Source organism: Perna viridis, chromosome 7, assembly GCF_037379345.1.
Source record: "Perna viridis isolate PV_CMFRI_1.1 ecotype Kerala chromosome 7, ASM3737934v1, whole genome shotgun sequence".
NCBI lineage: Eukaryota > Metazoa > Mollusca > Bivalvia > Mytilida > Mytilidae > Perna > Perna viridis.
Genome location: NC_142451.1, coordinates 36366717 through 36386546, shown reverse-complemented (window position 1 = coordinate 36386546; position 19830 = coordinate 36366717). Strand labels below are relative to the sequence as shown.

Below are 19830 nucleotides of genomic sequence, written 5' to 3'. Positions count from 1 at the left end.
AAGACAAGAATTTGCTCATCATTGGAAAAATGGATCATAATTCCGATAATTCATGTGTATTGAAGTAAATTTAACATAGTGACTATAAACCACAATTAACATTAAAATGAACAAAATCTTAACATCTCCAGTGATTCAGAAGTCAAATTTGTAAAGCTACATAAAATGTAAATAATTAAATTTGATTTTATTAGTTTTAAATCTACTTACCTATTCCTTTCCGAGTTTTTTTACACGTTGCAAACCGACGTAACTTTACCATGTCAAAATATAATTTAATGATAAACAGCTGCGCGTAAGAAAAAAAAACACACTCATCTACATTTTGTAACATTCAAATTATCATGATATCGGAAAAAGGGGGCTTCCTCTCAAAAGTCATTTAAAATCTGAGTTATCGATAGTATTCGAGTTGACAGACGGATGGACGGACGGACGGATGAACAGTGGTTTGTCGCAAAATTAACAATTATAACAAAATTAATATGAACTTTTCTTGGGCGTATAAAATTATCTACAAAACCAAAATTGTTTCTATCTATTTCATATTTCAGAATCGACACTTCAGAATTCAGAATGTCAGTATATAAATGTAGATAAAGACGAAACAGAAATTAAAACTTCTGACTGTAACACACGTCGTCACTTTGTCTGCTTAGGTAAGGCTTTCATTCTACTTGCTTATTTTTATTGAAGGAAGTCAATGAAAAATGTCTAAACGAAATCCTCGAATTAACGGATCGGATCACCGCCTTAACCAAACCCCGAATTGAATTGTCGGAGTCCTGGCTAAAACAAACCTTGTATTAACTGACTGGAGCCCTGTCAAAACCACACCCCGAATTAAATTATCGGATCTTTGTCAAAACCAAAAACCTGTATACTGTACACAATTGACCTGTTCTCTCATTATTTTTGTTTGTATATTTAACTGACTCCCTGTAGTAAGAAGAATTTTCTGGTTAGTGGGATCAGATTTAGACATGGTTTATATTTAGGGGTTCCTTTGATAAAAAATGTTAATATTCGACAAACTTTGGGGCTTTAAATGCTAAAATTGCAACTGTATAAATTTCAACTTACCTGAAAATTCATATTCCCAAACGGAAGTTATAAAAACAAATAAAATATATATACTCTTACTTTTATTATGTAGTTGGTACAGCTACAGACATTGAATGTTATGATGAAAACGGACAGACAGAACCTCCAGTTGAGAGAACGACACAACCACAAAATCTAGTAGCAGAGAGTTCCTCAAGTATAGGTACACAGAAATTGTTCACTTTTGTATAAAAAATAGTTTACTCTGACTTCAAATGAAAACTCACAACTTTAATGTGTAAGCGCATTTCTGGCAAATTTAAATATAGCATTATTTATGTTTCTCGTTATCGGTCAATGTGTTGGAAGGTAATCATTTGATTTTGAGGGGGAGGCCTGGCATATTTTGGAAATAAATGTTCTTGCCCCGAAGAAAATAAATATTCTGACCTACACCTACTAAAAAATAAATTAATTTTCTGACGTTAGTCCAGATTCTTCAGATTTATTCATGGGAATAAATAGTATTGCTCCGATGTGGTTGAATTTTTTTCTGACGCACAAATTTCACCAATAAATATTCTGACCCCTTAAAGTTTGCCAGGCCCCAAACTCAGAATTTGATGATCACCTATTTTCATATTATGAAGAAATAAGTAGGGACATCCTTCATATGACTTTTAAAACCCTTGTTTGTGATTAACTACGTGTTCTCTGCCACCATGTTATAACTTCGACTTACTAGTATCTCGGTTGTTGTACTTATTAATGACTAGATAACCGAATCTTCTGATATATTTTTAAAACATTTTTTTTCTTTCAGGTGTTATAGTTGGTATTTTGATAGCTGTGTTGGTCACCATTGCTATAATTGCTATCATAATATTCATCATAATCAGGTAAAGTACACAATAACATGCAAGTCATGTTCGTTTATGATTATAGTTCCTTATAAGCACATTTTTTTTACAAAGAATAAATCTTTTACTTACCATACGCATATCCCTCCTAGTATTTACGATATCAGTGATATTTTAGCTCGCTTTCTCTTTGCATCACATTTTTTCATATTACAAAAAGAAACGGAAACCTGATTTCTCCACACCAGCTTTAAACCATCAAAGAAAGCGATCTCAGTACAATATTTCCAGCACTTTACACATATTCTTCCCCAAAGTCAAAGCCGTCCGGAATTTGTTAAAAGAGTTTTTTTTTCTTTAAAATCAATTACTTAAATAATTCATCTATTTGTTAAGGTCTTGGCAATGTTTTCTTTTTACTATATTCAAATGACAAGACTAAACTCTGTATTTCAAAGCCGGAAATGACATGTGCCTAAAAACAAAGTTGAGATTTTATTCGATATTTATCTGATATTCTCCAAAGTATTGTACAGTGTTGTTATATTACAAACAAGATGAAATGTTTGGTGTATCCACAGCTTTAACGGGTTATAAGTATAGTTACATCCAACTTGACTCAATAAATAAAATCATACATGACAATTTAACCACATTATGTACCTTATTTTAGGGTCATAATAGAAGAGGAAATTTGATCGAACTTTAAAAAATAGCATTTGAAGCAGATACAGGAAGGGCGCAGCGGATGCTCCTTTCAGAAAAATGAAAAAACACCGTATTTGAACCTTAAACATTAAACCTTATTGAAAGAGTAATCAAGGGAACCAAGGTTATAGTAGTAATCAAAGGAATGTAATCCAGGGAAAAAGACCAGACATGGAAAACAGACATACACAACAAAGAACATAAAGTAACTAAAATCATACATACAAAGTAACAAAAGCAAATGAACAACTCGGACTCCACTAAAAACTGGGAGCATGGACCAGGTGCACCGGTAGGGTAAACGTCCTCTGCTTTTCTAGAAACACCCGCCGAGTTGCTCATAAAATGTCAAGTCCGTGGTAGACGAAAGGGAAAAGGAAAACTTCTTTAGGCGCCCTTAATCACGAACAGCTCATATTATACATACTTATATGTTAACTTTTCAGAAAGAGGAAAAAAGAAACAGACGAAAAACGACGAATAAACACCCAAAGCCCAAGAACAAAAAGACAAAATAGCAACTTCATAAATGCCTACAATGACCCAGTTAATTATCATAACATAAGAATGGGATCACCAGAACCAGTACCAATTGTAGCCTTTGGTGGTGATGGAGTTGATCTGGATTCAGAACCAGCCTTAGCGCCAGTTTACACTTCCGTTCACAAGAAACCGACAACAAATGCGGATATGAAAAGAAAATCAGACACGGAACCGAAAAAGCAAGAACCAGCTTATGACGAAGTTTACCAACCATCAAATTCAATTTACTCTCAGGTAAACAAAAAGGATAGTGGAAGTGATAAAAATACAGCACCAATTCGAGACGAATGTACGACGTCGTTCGGGTCATACGCAGGAATTACCAGAGGTCAACAGAGTCTGCAGGACACAAACAAATCGTCACAAAATGAACTGCATCAAAACAAACTATTCAAAGAAAGTCAGAAGCAACAACTTGGCAATTCTGACGACGACTTATACTAAGTTAAAACGGAAGAAAAATCTAAATTGGAGTGCCATTTACGCATAATACACATGAACAAAGTAGATATAATTACAAGTATGCTGCAAATAAACTGATAATAAGAATATAATTTCCTGTAATTTTGTATAAATTTATAAATGGTTCGTATCTAAGTGATTTAGGAAATAGGTCATTGACTCATAATCGAAATTCTAAAATTCTAAAAATACGAAAATGTTACAAGGGAAAGGTTAATAAGCCACGATAATAAACTTTCGCTGAATGAATAAATGACTTTGTTTTGTTTTCAAACTTCAAACCATATTTGGCAAGGTTCTTCGAACAATAAGAACAAAAATAGAATTTATGTGTGACACAATACGTAAAAAAACATTCAGATGTGTATCACTATTGTACATAAAAGCACAATCAGTCGTGAGGCGTGATACAAAAAGAATGTAAAAATTGAGTGTTACTATACAAAACTGAACATTAAGTTTGAGATATTATACAAAACAAAAACATTTATTGCATGAATAGAACATTCGGTGTACGACATTATACAAAGTAGAGCATTAGGTGTACGGCAACATACAACGAACATTCACAGATATTTTTTTATTCAAGTGCAAGGTATCGTATGTTTTTATATGGAGTTACATTTAATAGTTCAGGGGATTCATGCAGTAACATTAATATGTAAAAATCTATTTTTGGCATATAATCTTTGTAAATAAAATAGTATGCATGAGCTGCATATTTTGTTAAGGATATTACGTTTCGCGGTCAAAGAGTAATCAAGGGAATCAAGATTCAAGCGGAAATCAAAAGAATGAATCCATGGACAAAGACCAGGCATGGAAACACACACACACACAACAACAACAACAAAGAACATAAAATAACAAAAAAAAATACATACAAAATAACAAAAGTAAATGAGCAACTCGGACTCCACTAAAACTGGGAGCATGGACCACGTGTACCGGTTAGGGTAAGCGTCCTTTGACTTGACTTATTTCCGTCTCTCCTTGAGGAGAATCGGGCCGTTAACAAGTCCTCTCCATCTGTCCCTTTCTTTTACCACCCCGGTTGCTTCGGTCCATGACTGAAATCCTAGGTCTTGTCTTTCTTTTTCAATGGTTCTTCTCAGGTTTCCTCTGGTCTGCCTCTCTTTCCTTTACCATCTGGTGTCCATGAGATGGCTATCTTTGGGTGCCTGGTGTTATCCATCCGTAGTACATGTCCCATCTTCTTCGCTTGATGGTAACACTTATCTTTTCCGTGTCAGCTTTTCTTCTCACCTCATAGTCTGTTACCTTCTGTGGCCAGTTCATCGTTTTTTGGTCATTTTGCACGTTTCGCTTCGGTAGAGAAGGACAGTTAAGATGTTTGAATTGAAAAGACTTGAGGTTTGACTGTTGTTCCAAATGGGAGATAATCTATTGTAGGTTGAGCTTGCTAGGCCAATTCTTTGTCTAATATCTTCGTTGGCGCCTCCTGAGTTGGTTAAAATGGCTCCTAGGTATGTGAAAGTAATGACATCTTCTATCACCGTTTCGTTGGTGTTTAGTGATAGGCTGGTTTGTACTGGCATTAAACCTCATCATTTTTGTTTTTCCTGCATTGTTCTTTAGGCCGATGGAGTGGGCAACTTTGTTTACATTATCAAATTTTCTCTGTAGTTGTTCTTTTGTACTTGATAGCGTCCTCTGCGTAAGAGTTAATGAACGTATTTTAATCCTAAAACGTACTATGTATGTCAATTGCTAATTTTTTTTTCCGAACTAGAAATCAATAAACCATTGGAATGTAAATGCGGTTAAAACAAGACTACTGTCTGTGTTAGCATTAAAGGTGAGGGGGACAGTCGTTAAATATATACATTCACATTGTTAGTCTATGAAATTCAATTGTAAAAAATGAATGTTCACGTGAAAACCACCAAAGTAGTCAATATACAAATAAAACAAAACATATAAGAAAAGAGCACCTTTTATAGCCTTAATACGATTCAATCTAAGTGATTATTGGCCACTAAAACAAATATTGAAAATAAGGAGACAAGACAACCTGACGTAGGAAAGGTGTCCTAGAATACAATTGGATAACACGTATGACGAGATTTCTTCTTCCTTACATGTCCAAGGTATATGAAGTACAGCCATGAGTAAAGAGCAACATCATCAATCAGCAAAAGAGTAATTGATTCGTATGTATCGTAATGCAGTTTCTTTTTCTCTCTAAACCGGCGTACATGTGAATAAGCTAAATAACTGTATTCAAAAGTTATAAAAAATAACCTAAGTGTTCAGAAAAAAAGTTATCAATTTATTCCAAAACCTTTGAAATAAAAAAAAAATGCAGTGTAATTGGTGTTTTATGTTTTTAACTTGACTTTGTAAAAAGTTAAATGATCAGTCATTGATGAAAATAAATAATTGTAACTGAATAGAATGAGGAAATGGGTGCATATCCCACCTAGAGTCCAAAAGCCGTTAAAAAAAAGTGAAAATGAAGCCTGTAAAATGGTTGAACAATCCATGTTATAAATATAATAGACAAAAATATGTTAAACCTTAAACTTTAAACCCTATAAGATAGACTCGATACTTAGATAATTAAAACTGACATTTTGGATAAAACAACCGCATATCGACATATGTACTGATCTGTTTGGGTTTCTTTTTTATCTATTCTGAGTCATGCTTTGAAAATTTCGTTTCAATCTTGCTAAAAAAATAGCTTAGTACAGAAATTGTCAGTTAGGCTATAAACGAGGAGAAGAAGAGAGGTAAATGTTTGTATCACCATGACAGCACACAGTTACATGCATATACTAACAAAGGCAAAAAACACACTTAAACAATAGTGGATAAACAAAAAAAAACACTTTTTAAAAGATTATAAGTATAAAAATTTACAAATATATTGTCGACAAAGACTAATTCTCATATTCATCAATATGTTCCGGGATTATATTTATATTACAAGATTAAGATTGTTATCTTCGTATTAACATTATTATTTACTTGTCACCGTGCATCCTGATTTTTTTCTCTGAAATAAGAACACAATTATAGACATATGGATACATATTTAATATATGGTTTCTTGATCTTGATATTTGCACCAGGTATGTCAAACATCTTTCGTAGATTTGTATATATAAGGCTGTGTCAATTGTGGCTTCAAACGCATGGGTTAAAGCATTTTGAACGTAGTGGCTATATCTGGGTGTTATTTCATTGAAAATATTGTGAATATTCTCGACACATTCTTTTCATTCATAATTCGACCTACCGAAACCATAAAAGTCAAAGGTTTGAAAAAAATTTCAATTTTGGGTTTTGTAAAAGGAACTCGATACTACATCCCATATGCTTCCAGTCTTCCTATTTTGCAAAAATGAAAACGATATGTAAAGTCAAATAAATATGAAATACATTATCATATCAAGTTTCCAATCAACAGAAAAACGACCATTAAATGAAAACCTACAATAAAATTAGTTATAATTAATAAGATAACAGCAAATACCAAACTATGCGACCACAATTAAAAACAAGACAGAACCAATCAAGTATCACTGAATTAAAGTATGCAACACAGAACAAATTACATAACAGTAAATAAAAACGTAAAGAAAAGAATAGCGACAGAAGTAGAAATGTATCCTTATATCTATTACTCCATCCAACACATATTCGATGGTCTATATGATGTGTAAAATAAGCAACAAAAACATGTCAATAAAGTTGAGTTTGATAGAACTAAGTGCAGTGATATATTTTCATAAGATACAATTAATGAAAACATAACAAAAATTCAATACAAACATACCAAACTTGCATGCCGGTTATTTTTACAGCATACCCCAGTACCCTATACCATGTAACTGAAGTTGCTTCGTGGAAAGATGCTTCCACTTTCTGTAATACACACTTGTCTGGAGCCATCGTAGAATACGGCTCAGAGCTTTTGCAGTTTCTAGAATCGTGTAATCTGCAAAATGTAGGCGTTTGGTTGGAAAAACCATGGCCAGAATACTTAGGTAAGGTCAGACGATCAGACAGGTATCACTTCTGTTTTTACTAATCTAATTTTTTTTTGTAATTCAATATCTTTTCAATAAGTATTATACATATATAAATGCTCTCACCGTAAGACAAACTATAGTAAAATTCCATTCAATACTATTGTTACTTATTTCATCATCTATTGTTATTAACTATAATTTGTGAAGAACAAAAACACTGAAACATTCATTAATTGATGCATCACTCAATATAAACTAGAAAAAAAAAACTGCGAGTAATGCTCAATAAAATGATACCCCACTCTCCTATTTCATAACATCCAATGTTTTACCTTAAAACTGATTTTGATCAAAATTTGAAGAAAATGGTGCACAATGGTAATATGTAATAAAGTTTCTATGTATGTTTCATTAAATTCTGTTCGGTTGTGCAGAATGAGTTACGGATAAGAGATGGATTTCCCAACGTCAGGGAGTTATAAAAACATGTTTGATGATGTGAGACTTTAACAAGTCAGATCGATATCTAAAATTCAAGATGCACACATTAAACACTAAATGAAGATTCTGTGAAAGTTTCATCAATGTTCATTCAATAGTGTAGAAGAATGGATAAGAAACTGAATCTATTTTTTTTTCTGTTTTGTAGGTTGTAAAATAGAAAAATTGCCATTGAGAATAAAGACTAACATCCAGAATAATGAAATGTTAGAATGCTTGAACTATTGCGGTTCTTCTTCCCAGCTAGGGGTACAGGTATAAACTTTATCCAATAAAAGACACAATTAAACGATCACTTTCCAAATTTACGTAATATTAATTCCTATCATCTTTTTGTATTCTCATAGCGACTAGAAAGTAAACTATTTGTAATATTAGGCAAATTTAGAAAAGCATCGACTGATTACGATTAACGGGGTTTAAATTTTATCAAGAGATTTATACTATTAAAAATAAACCAATATGTTACCACGAAATTCAGATATCGTAATCGAAAGGGCAAAAACTTAAACACACAGAAACAACAAATGATTTCTTATGAAAGAATATTTTAATGGATTATTTAGGTAGAAAGGTTTAGATATTTGTATCCTTTTAAATCCACTGATAAATTGTCTTTTGTAAAATGCTAGTAGTCTTGTAGCAAATCTGGGTTTGAACGAATTATCATGACTGGCAGCTTTCAAAATTACTTTGTACAAATATAATAGACAGGTACGTACATATATATGTACATAAAACAGACGTTCTATTATAAACATTACAGAGGAAAGCTTGCAAGTGTTTCTCCACAACAACAAAATTTGGTCGTCATTCCACATGCTCTACAGTATGTCCAGGAAATTCTGGTGAGATGTGCGGGGGTTTCCGAAGTATGGATACGTATCGTATAGGTATATTTAATTTCAAAATGCTTTGTTTTCAAGTACAACTATGTCTTAAAACTAGGTAGAACCTTATGATAAGTGATTCATGCATTTCTCAATCCAAAATATTTTTATTGAAAATCCTTCAGTAGGTCTCACAGAAACTGTATTCGAAAATAAAAGTGCAAATGAAAGTTGCCCGCTAAAAATTTGTTTCATTCTACTACAGAAAAGTACGGGAAAATTTCCCGCCAGAATTTTTACACTATAAACAGTCAAAAAATGTTGTTTTAAGATGCTAACAAATGTATATAAACAGTTTAATTGATTATCTTGAGATATGGTGAATCTTCTCTGCATGGTTTTTAGGTAGAACCATACTAAATATCGTAAGCATTTCTTGTAATATCATTTTCCCCATTTATAATTTCTGAGTAATGAAAAAATATTATAAATACTAGATGACGTTTTTTATATCATTATCTCCTGCTTCAACTCCATCGATAATAGATATACTTTTTTGAAGTTTCAAACGGTCGTACATTAAATTGCTACACTTCAAAAGTCGAGCATTTATGATGCGTTGTGCAATTGACTTGAATATGTTTATGTTGTGTTATTTGTGTTATGTATTTCAATTTTTTTTATTTATAATCTGACTTCTCGGTTCAGTTTTAACCAATTTTATCAATTGTAGTTGACTCGCTAACAAACTCCCAGTGTCAATCCTTGCTTTATACAAATCAACAAGAATATAGACTACAGCCCGACAGTTGCAGCAGTCTGAAGGCATTTGTTTGTAAAGGTAAAGCATACCTTATAGTACTATTTTATTTGTAAAGGGAAATCTTTTTTGTCGAGTCATGAACATACCACATTTTAAAATGTATAGTAATGTGAAGTGAAAATGTTGATATACTAAATATTTGCTGGCTTGAAGTCGAGATGGCAAGTATCACAGGGAGTCTGTGAGAACGATATCCACTTTGCTGTTGGCTACGTTATCTTTGTCAGTGGATATTTCCCTTCCTGGGACGAAAAAAAAATCATTTAGTAAGAGCATGTTACAGGAACATATTATATTATAAAATATATATAATTATTAGAAAATTACATCGATAACATATTACATTTTAAAGAGTAATCAAGGGAACCAAGGTTATAGCGGTAATCAATAGAATGTAGTCCAGGGACAAAGACCAGACATGGAAAACTGACATACACATTAAAAAATGTAAATATCAAGAAAAATGTTGCATGGTAATTCAACAATTGTACTACACTGGAAAATCTCAAAATACAAAATAAAGAATGTAAGTTGTCTATGGATAATTGTTACAATGAATCTGACATCACAGAATTACGTTTTTGTTCTTCTTTTACCATGTTAACACAGCGATATATCTGACATGATTTAATAAATATGTTGTCATTTGTTACAGACAACTTGAACGGTCAAGAAAATATATGTAATTACAAAAAAACAATCACTTTAATTGCATCAGCATCTTTCGAAACAACAATGGAGCAGACCAAAAATCAACCACCAATCTCAACAGAATCAGCAGGACCTTCATCATTGAACGATTCAACAACAAATGCAGATGGTACAACAGCAATGGACACTCCAACGACAGAGGCTGACGACACAGAAACAAAAACTGTCCCCGAAACAACTAAAGTCCTAGAAACAACGACACTGGAGACTTTAACATCTATTTTAAAGTCAACAAATTATACAACAGAGACGACATCAATTACAACCATGGTAATAACAGAAGTAACTACAAACGAGATTAATACAACGAAGAACCAACCAAACCCAAGACCACCTGTTTCAATTCAAATGCCTTATTTAGGTAATATTGTAAAAGAAAAAGACGTCTGTTCTACGCATTTATTGGTCTGTACTTTTAATCCAAGTCTGTTTTTTTAAATATTAGTTTTTGTTAATGATAATTTACAGAATTTTTGAATAACTGACTATGTTTGTTTTTTTTATACTTCTAGTACATTTTGTCTTGACTTTGTTTTCGTCCTTTGTCAAAATTTAAATGTTTTAACAACACTCATATTTAAACACAAGCAGTTAAGTCATCATTTAGCAGTGCAAGCAAATTGGTAATAACATGTATATTAGTTTTTAAAGTGACCACTACAGTATATTTGTAGATGAGTTGATGTATTCCATATTGGGTATTGTTGCTATTGTCACGATACTTGTCATAGTTTTCTTCTGTGTAACAAGGAGAAGGAGAAGGTACGTATCCTATTGGTACCAGTCTTGCATGGCATATCCCTGAGCGGGTGTACGTCAAAACATAGAGGGTACAAAAATATAGTACGTTTTCTATTTTGTCTCTTTACAAACTAATGTTTTGTCAACAGAAATGAGCAATGACTCATAAAATAGAGCGAACATCACACTATAAGATGACAAACTTTTTGTTATGAAAATTTAGTATTATAACATAAAAATGTTCCTCAGAAAAGGTTGGTTTGACGGGTGCAAAACGAAAGTAAAAGTAGAGAAAATGGCTATTTGTAGTTCAAGACTATTTTTCTGTCCAATCTTTGCGGACTCACCCTACTTGTTTGGCGAAAAATGAATGTTTCACATGTACTTGGAAATGCTACATATGTGAAAGGTTTATTGAATCAATTTACATATTTTTTTAATCCTTAAAATATGCTCTTTACTCTACAAGTCTGTGGGAATGCTAATGCAATACTGAGACCAATTAATCTAATGTGCAGAGAAAATTTGCTATATCAAAGCATTGTGATACGTACTTAATTAACTGGAAGTGGTTTATATCTATAAACTTGTCGATTAAAGCTTGTCACCTGTTGATATCCCTTGAAAGCAATTTATTTGGTTTTTATAAACGTCAATCTCCTAACTTTTCACTTAACAGTTATCAAGCTAAATATTTGTGAATTATGTACTTCTAAAATCATTATATAAAAACGCTATAACTGTTAGATATTGTTCATACTAAGAATAATGCATTACATGTAGCAGAAAATGGGTGATTCATATTTATATATGTAAATTTTTCGCATAAAATATTTTGGACGAAAACACTTTAAAATGCCTAATAGACTATTTTTTAAAGAGTAATCAAGGGAACCAAGGTTATAACGGTAATCAAAAGAATGCAAACCAGGGACAAAGGCCAGACATGGAAAACAGAAACACAAAGTAACTAAAATCATACACACAAAGCAACAAAAGCAAATGAGCAGCTCAGACTCCACTAAAAACTGGGAGCATGGACCAGGTGCACCGGTAGGGTAAGCGTTCTTTGCTTTTATAGAAACACCCGCCGAGTTGCTCATAAAAAGTCATAAAAAATAGAATTTGTAAATATTTACAGCATGATTTTAGCTTACCTTCCAAAACGATTGGGTAAATATCAAACCAGAATCTGTTCATCATTCTACATCATAACCAGTCAAAACACAAAAAATATAGAGATTATAAAACATCTTTTAATATATCAACGTTACTAAAGATTAAATATTAAAAGGGTGGTGAATCACTCCTACATGATTTTTAGACAGAACTTTACTTTATTGTACATATACAGTACCAACCAATTCTATTTCAGAAATCAAAAACACAAGTACACTGTAGTTAACCGAAACAGCAATGACGTAAGAGGTCTCGATGAAACCGAATTTCAGTATTAAAATTGAACGCATGCGAGCAGATTTGAACTCTAGAAACAAAAAGTCCTTCTTTAACAACAATGATAAAACTATGTACACCTAGTTAAAAGTAACTTCTTGTTTTCTCCAGAGAAACGAACTCTAACCCGGATGACAAAGGAGACTTCGAAATAGTGACCTTATCTGAGATAGAAAGGTATGCATCTGACATACGAAATCACGACGAGGACGAGTATAACGAAAGAAAAGAGAGTAGAAGTTTCAGACGAAGGCTATCAACTGGATGGAAAAAGATTTCACGAAAAAACTTTTCTTCAACCCGTCATAACCCCAATGAACATCATGAGATTCCGGAGACAAGACCGAAGGAGATATCAAGTGACAAAGAACAGATTCAAATACGAGTACAAAAACGTAGTATTAAAGGGAGACAATACATGTCGACCGGGGAGTTTGCAAGCGTTTACTTTAGACATAGACCAATTGAAAGTCAACCGTTGGAAAATATACGTTATATGTCTACACAATTTGTAGCAGGGCATTCTATTAAATCCCTCTATGATAAAGCAGGAGATTCGGAATTCGATGACAGGTTTAGAACACTTGGACGTACCAGCACATTTAAACCAGATGCAAAAAATACAACTATACAACAACCAGAAAGAAGTACAAAACCAATTGTTACAATAAGACAATAGCCAATGTGCAATAACAACATCCAACATCATGTATCTAAAAGTGGTATCAATAAATTATTTTTTTTAATCAGTTAATGATACAATGTTGAGTCTATTGAATAAAACTTGTAACTCTACATTTCTTATCCTTTCTTACATATTTGATTTTAATGTTGCTGATGAGAGGTTACTTCTTGCAACACGTGTACAGCATATCAAATTTGCAATATATAAAACTGCTATTTTTTTTATTTGCATGCATTCGACGTATTTTGAGAGAATAAATTACTTAAAAAAGTAATAACACTTCATTTATTTCTTTTACTTTAATACGTCTATTTGAATAAACTCGGTACGATGGCGCTGGTCAGTCCCTCTAAAAGGTATTAAATTATCATATTGATATCAAAGATGTTTTTTTCTCACACATGTCCATATTGAAGATTTATTATTTTGTCTTTTACAATGCAAAAGTGCTGATGGAATTGTAAAGGAGTTGAACTCTAGGTTCCAATAGAGACATGCAAGTATTTGTGTATATCCGTCCATGAAACATTGCAAATGACAGGCGATATCCCCAGAGCGCGGGAACATTTTCTCAACTGTCATTGACTTGTTGTTAAAACAGAGGCGCCTATACTTGTGCTGTCTACATCAATCCACACTCTTTTTTTCAAATTATGAAAGGTGACAATAGTATTTGTAAGAATTATATTGCAACACGATAAAACAACTTCAGCAATAATATGTACACTAATATAAATATTTACCAACATGAGAGTTTTGAAAATCACATAACAATTCAAATTTTCAAAATTTACCTTCCAGTTCATAAGTCTCTTTTTGACTTTTCTAAAGAAACTTTAGATCTATTTTTAGAAATTTGAATTATGCTTTTTTAAAATACAAAAATGTAAATTTTCATATGAAAGTAATTGTTGCTACAAGATTGAAGTCATCACTACAGAAATTTTATGGTTGTCATCATGAACTCATGGATCGTTATGGTGCACCCATCTGCACCATGAAAACTGATTTATTCAACGGTCATAGTTTTCATTTCCTCGTTTATCTATCCCAGACTTGACTTTTTATGAGCAACTCGGCGGGTGTTTCTAGAAAAGCAAAGGACGCTTACCCTACCGGTACACCCGGTCCATGCTCCCAGTCTTTAGTGGAGTCCGAGTTGCTCATTTGCTTTTATTACTTTGTATATATGATTTTGATTACTTCGTGTTGTGTTCTTTGTTGTGTATGTCTGTTTTCCATGTCTGGTCTTTGTCCCTGGATTACATTCTTTTGATTACCGCTATAACCTTGGTTCCCTTGATTACTCTTTAGCATTGTAGTTATTTACTTGTTGTCAGGTCCGTAATTGGTTGACGAAATCGAAAACAAAATTCCAATTTAGGGATTTTTGAAAGATTAGTTGCATCACTTTTGTCTTTCTCGGAATTCACTTCTAGCTGATATATATATACATGTGTGTGTATGTGTAAATATGTATATATTATTTATATGATATAATTTCCGTTCATTTTTTAATTTTAGTAACAATTGGTTTTAATCAATTTAACAAATGTAATGAAAGGTATTGGTTTATCCAAATTCTTTTCCACTTGAAATGACAGTACGAAGAGGAAACACTAATAAATTTTTCGAAAACGAGAAACATCCGCTGATATCTTTTATTATTTCCTCATTTGCTGAAATTAGATGGATGTTAAAAGTATATAAGGTAAATGTGGTTTTTTTTTCTTTTTTTTACTGTGCGTTTCTCTAGGACGTGAAATAAATATGTATGTTTAAGTTTGCAAAGCAAAATATTTTTTGAAAAATACTGAATGAATACGCCACACATATATCAAAAATATTTATTATCTTCAGCATTTAGGATCAAAGGAACCATTTTGTTTAATTTTGTTTAGTTATCGAGTAAAATACCATACTTTATTATTATTATTGACAAGAATATAAAGTACGACATGTCGTTACAACAAAATAAATAGGTACGGCCTGGCGTTATGCCCCTGATAATAATTTGCATGAATGTATTCGATTTTCACTTTTTCTGGTTGCTTATACATGATTGGATGTGACAAAGGATATGCAATATAGGGTTTGCAATATTGGTTCAGTTCATGCATAAGGGTAAATTATATAGGTCTAGCTAGGATGCAATACTGTTATACAATAACGGTATAGAGTTGAGATTTAAGGTAAAAGCTTTAGGCATTTGAAGAAATATTAAGTAAGAACCAGCCCATGAAAAATTCTGATACGGTTTATGGAATAAGTAATTAATGTTTTAGAAAAACATATGAGCAAACGATGCCTTTATGGTCTTTATTGTTACGTAACGATAGCACTTTATTTATTCAGATTTGTATTTTTTAAGAAAAACCATCAACCAAAGTTAACCTTTTCAATGATAACTCGTGTTTAGTGGCAATTTCATACACAATCTATATTTTTTTTATCTCGACACTTGCAAAAAACGAATGACAACCTTAGACATGTTTTGTGGCCTGTAAATGGTTCTGCATTTGAAATGAAAGCTAATTAAGAAAGTTTTGGACATGCATGAATCACATCCTGACTTATCTTTTAAAACAAACTAATAATTGATACTCAAAACCCAATTTAAATCGACTTGTATGTGAAAAGACAAACGGTACATTCTTTCATAAACAATGATGCCTTGCAATCCACACATGACAGTTAAGATCCTCTAAACCACAATGACTTGAAATGAACTGATAGCAAAGATACGTGTACACAATGTACGAATGAAATTCTGCTACATCTTTGTCAGTAGGCCCTGATAAAGAGAAGGTGTATTCACCTTTCAGGTAAATAAATGCTAAAAGTTACCAGGTATGATACACCGGCAAGGTAGGCTAACAAGGGAAATTAAGCATTGCTTTTAAAAATGTTTCACGAATATAAAGGTAAAACTTATTTTTTGCTGAATTATTTTTATCTGGCGTGAGTGCGTTTAAAATCATAAAAACATCAAACTGGTAAGCTACACAAGGGTATCTTGAAAGCACTCCAAGATACTATATCTTATTATATCAAATACAAAACATCATATATACTCTCCAAAAACAAAAGTTGTCGATATTTTGTTACCCTAAAAGGGATATTGAACATTTCTGTGTTTTATTCTGCAATGTAGACTCATCAAAAGTTTGAGAAAACTCCTAACAGTAAGGGGGTGGTCACCTACGCTCGCTTGAAGGCAACATTGTAGGTATATCTCTCTCTCTCTCCACTCGATACAGATGTAATCTAGCTCTTTCTGTATACGTTTTTATTTGGTTAGTGTTCATGACATACCAATACAAGGTGAGGAGTTAAAAATACTCTACTCATGTACGTCATGAATCGTTGCCTACATTTTCATAATTGATATAGGTATTAACGTTTTCAATACTAACAGTTATAAGGTATTCTGCTTTTGTTGTTTACAGTATTTTCCTTGTTTTGTTTACAACGTAGTTATTGGTTGGAAGCCGGAGGTTTTCTGATGGATCTGGATATTATTTGTGCGCTTGTTGTTGGTATGTTTGATACAACAGCAAGTAACATAATCTATAGCATCAGTTACTTTCATAATTAAAACTTCCACTGGTAAATGTGTCTGTTGGTACAGTAAACTATTAGTCTAAATATTTTAGCAAGAAAAAAACGCAATCAACACTGCGACGAACGTTGAATATTAATGTGCAGTAAACTATTGAATACTCGCTCACAATTCATAAGCATTAGTACACCTGAAAGTAATTCATCCTTTGCAAGTGGTAATAATATCCAGTTAGTATGCATTGAAGTGCAACGCTATATTTCGTACACAAATACTTAGTTTTCATTTATACACCAATAGAATAAATAACAATGTGTTGCGTTACAACACATGACACGCCCGCCCCTTCACACAATAATTCTGGAAAACATACAAAGAAAAAAGATAAAAAGGGGCTTTTTTATTTTCAGTAAATAAAAATATTTTACTTTAAATATTGCAATTCCGTTGTTTTCATTCCCCATGAGAACCGACGGAACGACTGATAGGCTGTGGTATACCAAAATATCTTTGTAAAAAACAATAGCGTATTTAAAGTAAATATAACAAGAAATGATATTAAACTATTATGATGACTGTATGAGTTGGGAGTGAACAAAACTATACAAATGTTTGCATGAATAAAGAAATATTTTGTTTTGAAGGAGGTCTTGTGGTAGCTGTTGCAAGTCTCGTCGTTTCTGTAAAAACCATGACGCTACTGATCAATATCACAAGAAGGTTTGTCATCAATCTTAGAATTATTTTTTGGCCACAACATAAACGCACAACAACAATATTTTAGTTTCTGTATTTTCAGATCGAAAACAAAAACTGATATAAGGAAGAAAATACCTGATTGTAAAAGTAAATAAGGAAACTAAGATTCAAGTAGAAATCTGAAGAATATAATCCAGGAATAAAGATCAGACACACACACAACTAAGACATGGAAATAACACGTTCAAAGAAACAAAAGCAAATGAACTCGGACTATACCAAAAAAAGGAGCAAAGATCAGGTGCACCGGTTGGGTCAATGTCCTCTGCTTTTCTAGAAAACGAGTAATAATACAAGAATGATTTTGGTATTATACGATGGAAACCAGACAAGGCATACAAGAACAAGACAAATTTTAGGAAACAGCAGTGTTGTACGGGAAATAAGGAAAGGTATTTCCACTATTGTCTTACTTGACGTCGATTAGTTTGTGGTAAGAAACATTCGTAGCAGACATGAAAAAAATACTATATAGTATATTTTTAAATATAGAAAAATGAACCTCTAAACATACTATGGCTAATTATGTAGTACTTAGCAAAATTAAACATTTGTATTTTTCATCTATATCATGCGCAGACAAAATGTAAATTTGTTTATTTGACTCGTTAACTTACTTTGAGTGGCACTGTTTCTAACTATTCAACTATTTAACTCGACAGGAAGGATGTGTACATTTGTCCTGGTCATATCTCAGAGAAGAGGGAAGGCAAAAGACATCAGGATCATAACAGTCCGCGAATAGCTTCGGCTGTGTATGAATGCCCCGATGGGTCGCCATATGGACGACAATATGATAGTATCAACAATTTGAATACGGAACTACTGAGAGGGGATAGTCGCACAAATGAAAAGACCATCTACCATCAAGCGGATTCACAGATGAATGAGCCAGTTTATCATGAACAAATAGCAAGTTCGTCCCAGTCGACACCTTTAGTGCGAAGTACAGTAGTAATGAGACGATCACAAACAACAATTGTCTGAAAAATCTAATGTAAAATATTGGGACACAAACAATACACAATCGTTCATTTTCAGTTCAGATACGAAGTTGTGCATGTATAGTATTTCATGACTGATAACTTAGAAGAAAGCACTAAAAAATGTTGGATTTTTTTATGTAAAGGGTAAACTTGTCGGCTTTTCTTCCATTTAATGTATTTAAAAGTTAGTGATTGTTTCTTATTCTGCATGGTAGTTTAACTTTGTCAGTAACATATGAAGATACAGACGTTGAATATTGTATAATTAATGAGTATTGTACATTCATTGCCCCGTGTAAAACCGCATGAAGAGTATGCTTGTGACCTGAGATAACAAAACTGTAAAATTGATATCCTATCTTGATATACATTTTAACAGTCATCTTGTTGAAAACAATAAATCCTGCAGTAGATAAGTCAAAACGGTGTACACTTTCGGTTATAAACAATAAGAGAGCCATTTTGAAAATCTGAAATTCGAAATTTACGGCGTGTACATTATATAGTTTTCTTGAAATGCATTTGTTGATTATTACAAATACAAATCTTTGTACTTACCAGAGATTGTATCCGTATATTGCATATATATATGTAATGAAGAATCTCGGTTGTTTTTATATTTTTTTGGGGGGGACGGGGGGGTCTTAAATACATTGAGCTTGTAAGTTATTGCATTGCAAATAAGTAATATTTTAAGTTTCAAACCATCTGTTTATTAAGTTAGGCCCCTATGATAAATAATACCCACGCAAACAAAAATAGATAACTTTATTGCAAAATGCGCTTTTTTAAATGTGCAAGGCTATGCATAGTACGAAATTTTTGAAATATATGTGGATAGCCATCTTGCAGAACTCTTCTACCTGAAGGAAGATCATAAGCAGACTTTATTTTTACCGATAGCTTCCGATTGGCTCGTAACGTCACTAAGTCGGTTTGGTACTGATACAAGTACAGCAAATGATATGGAAACAAAGAATATTCCGTAAATATTATAACGACCCTGTTCATCTGATCACCAAAACTTGTTGCCTTGTCAAGCTTGCGATTGTAAGAATGATAATAGAGAGATATATTCTATAAGTTTTTTGACTGGCAACACGAACCTTCTTCGGAAGTAGTCATTAGATTTTCTTCAGACATACTAGTCTTCTGGCTG

At 32.6% G+C, this 19830-nt stretch overlaps 3 protein-coding genes across 8 annotated transcripts; all 3 read left to right on the top strand.

Moving 5' to 3' along the window:
* Nucleotides 1–1872: 1872 nt before the first annotated feature.
* LOC148612499 (uncharacterized) lies at nt 1873–3849 on the top strand. The gene is made up of 2 exons (XM_088594007.1): nt 1873–1943; nt 3059–3849. Exon 2 carries the CDS (start codon nt 3180–3182, stop codon nt 3597–3599), a length of 420 nt encoding a protein of 139 aa, XP_088450133.1. The 5' UTR covers nt 1873–1943; nt 3059–3179; the 3' UTR covers nt 3600–3849.
* A 3582-nt stretch (nt 3850–7431) lies between these two features.
* Nucleotides 7432–13396, top strand: LOC148612498 (uncharacterized). The gene is made up of 7 exons (XM_088595380.1): nt 7432–7633; nt 8268–8374; nt 8886–9012; nt 9683–9790; nt 10428–10844; nt 11158–11245; nt 12791–13396. The coding sequence occupies exons 1-7, from the start codon at nt 7432–7434 to the stop codon at nt 13356–13358; spliced, it is 1617 nt and encodes a 538-aa protein (XP_088451506.1). The 3' UTR covers nt 13359–13396.
* Nucleotides 13397–14948: 1552 nt separating this feature from the next.
* LOC148612497 (uncharacterized) lies at nt 14949–18936 on the top strand. Of its 6 annotated transcripts, none has more exons than XM_088594003.1 (4): nt 14949–15075; nt 16814–16903; nt 17571–17646; nt 18348–18936. In XM_088594003.1, exons 2-4 carry the CDS (start codon nt 16870–16872, stop codon nt 18670–18672), a joined length of 435 nt encoding a protein of 144 aa, XP_088450129.1. In that variant the 5' UTR covers nt 14949–15075; nt 16814–16869; the 3' UTR covers nt 18673–18936. The 6 variants fall into 6 exon arrangements, with proteins under 6 accessions (XP_088450129.1, XP_088450131.1, XP_088450128.1 ...); XM_088594005.1 differs by having other exon boundaries at nt 14956–15075; nt 16842–16903; XM_088594002.1 differs by lacking the exon at nt 14949–15075 and adding an exon at nt 16142–16232 and having other exon boundaries at nt 16842–16903.
* The last annotated feature ends 894 nt before the right edge of the window (nt 18937–19830 follow it).

Excerpts from the sequence above, each read along its gene's own strand:
- LOC148612498 (XM_088595380.1), top strand. The coding sequence starts at position 7,432 with ATGCCGGTTATTTTTACAGCATACCCCAGTACCCTATACCATGTAACT. Across the intron at positions 10,845-11,157 it reads AATTCAAATGCCTTATTTAG|ATGAGTTGATGTATTCCATA; the intron begins GTAATATTGTAA and ends GTATATTTGTAG. Across the intron at positions 11,246-12,790 it reads GTAACAAGGAGAAGGAGAAG|AGAAACGAACTCTAACCCGG; the intron begins GTACGTATCCTA and ends TGTTTTCTCCAG.
- LOC148612499 (XM_088594007.1), top strand. The coding sequence starts at position 3,180 with ATGGGATCACCAGAACCAGTACCAATTGTAGCCTTTGGTGGTGATGGA.
- LOC148612497 (XM_088594001.1), top strand. Across the intron at positions 16,904-17,570 it reads TATTTGTGCGCTTGTTGTTG|GAGGTCTTGTGGTAGCTGTT; the intron begins GTATGTTTGATA and ends TTTGTTTTGAAG. Across the intron at positions 17,647-18,347 it reads CTGATCAATATCACAAGAAG|GAAGGATGTGTACATTTGTC; the intron begins GTTTGTCATCAA and ends TTAACTCGACAG.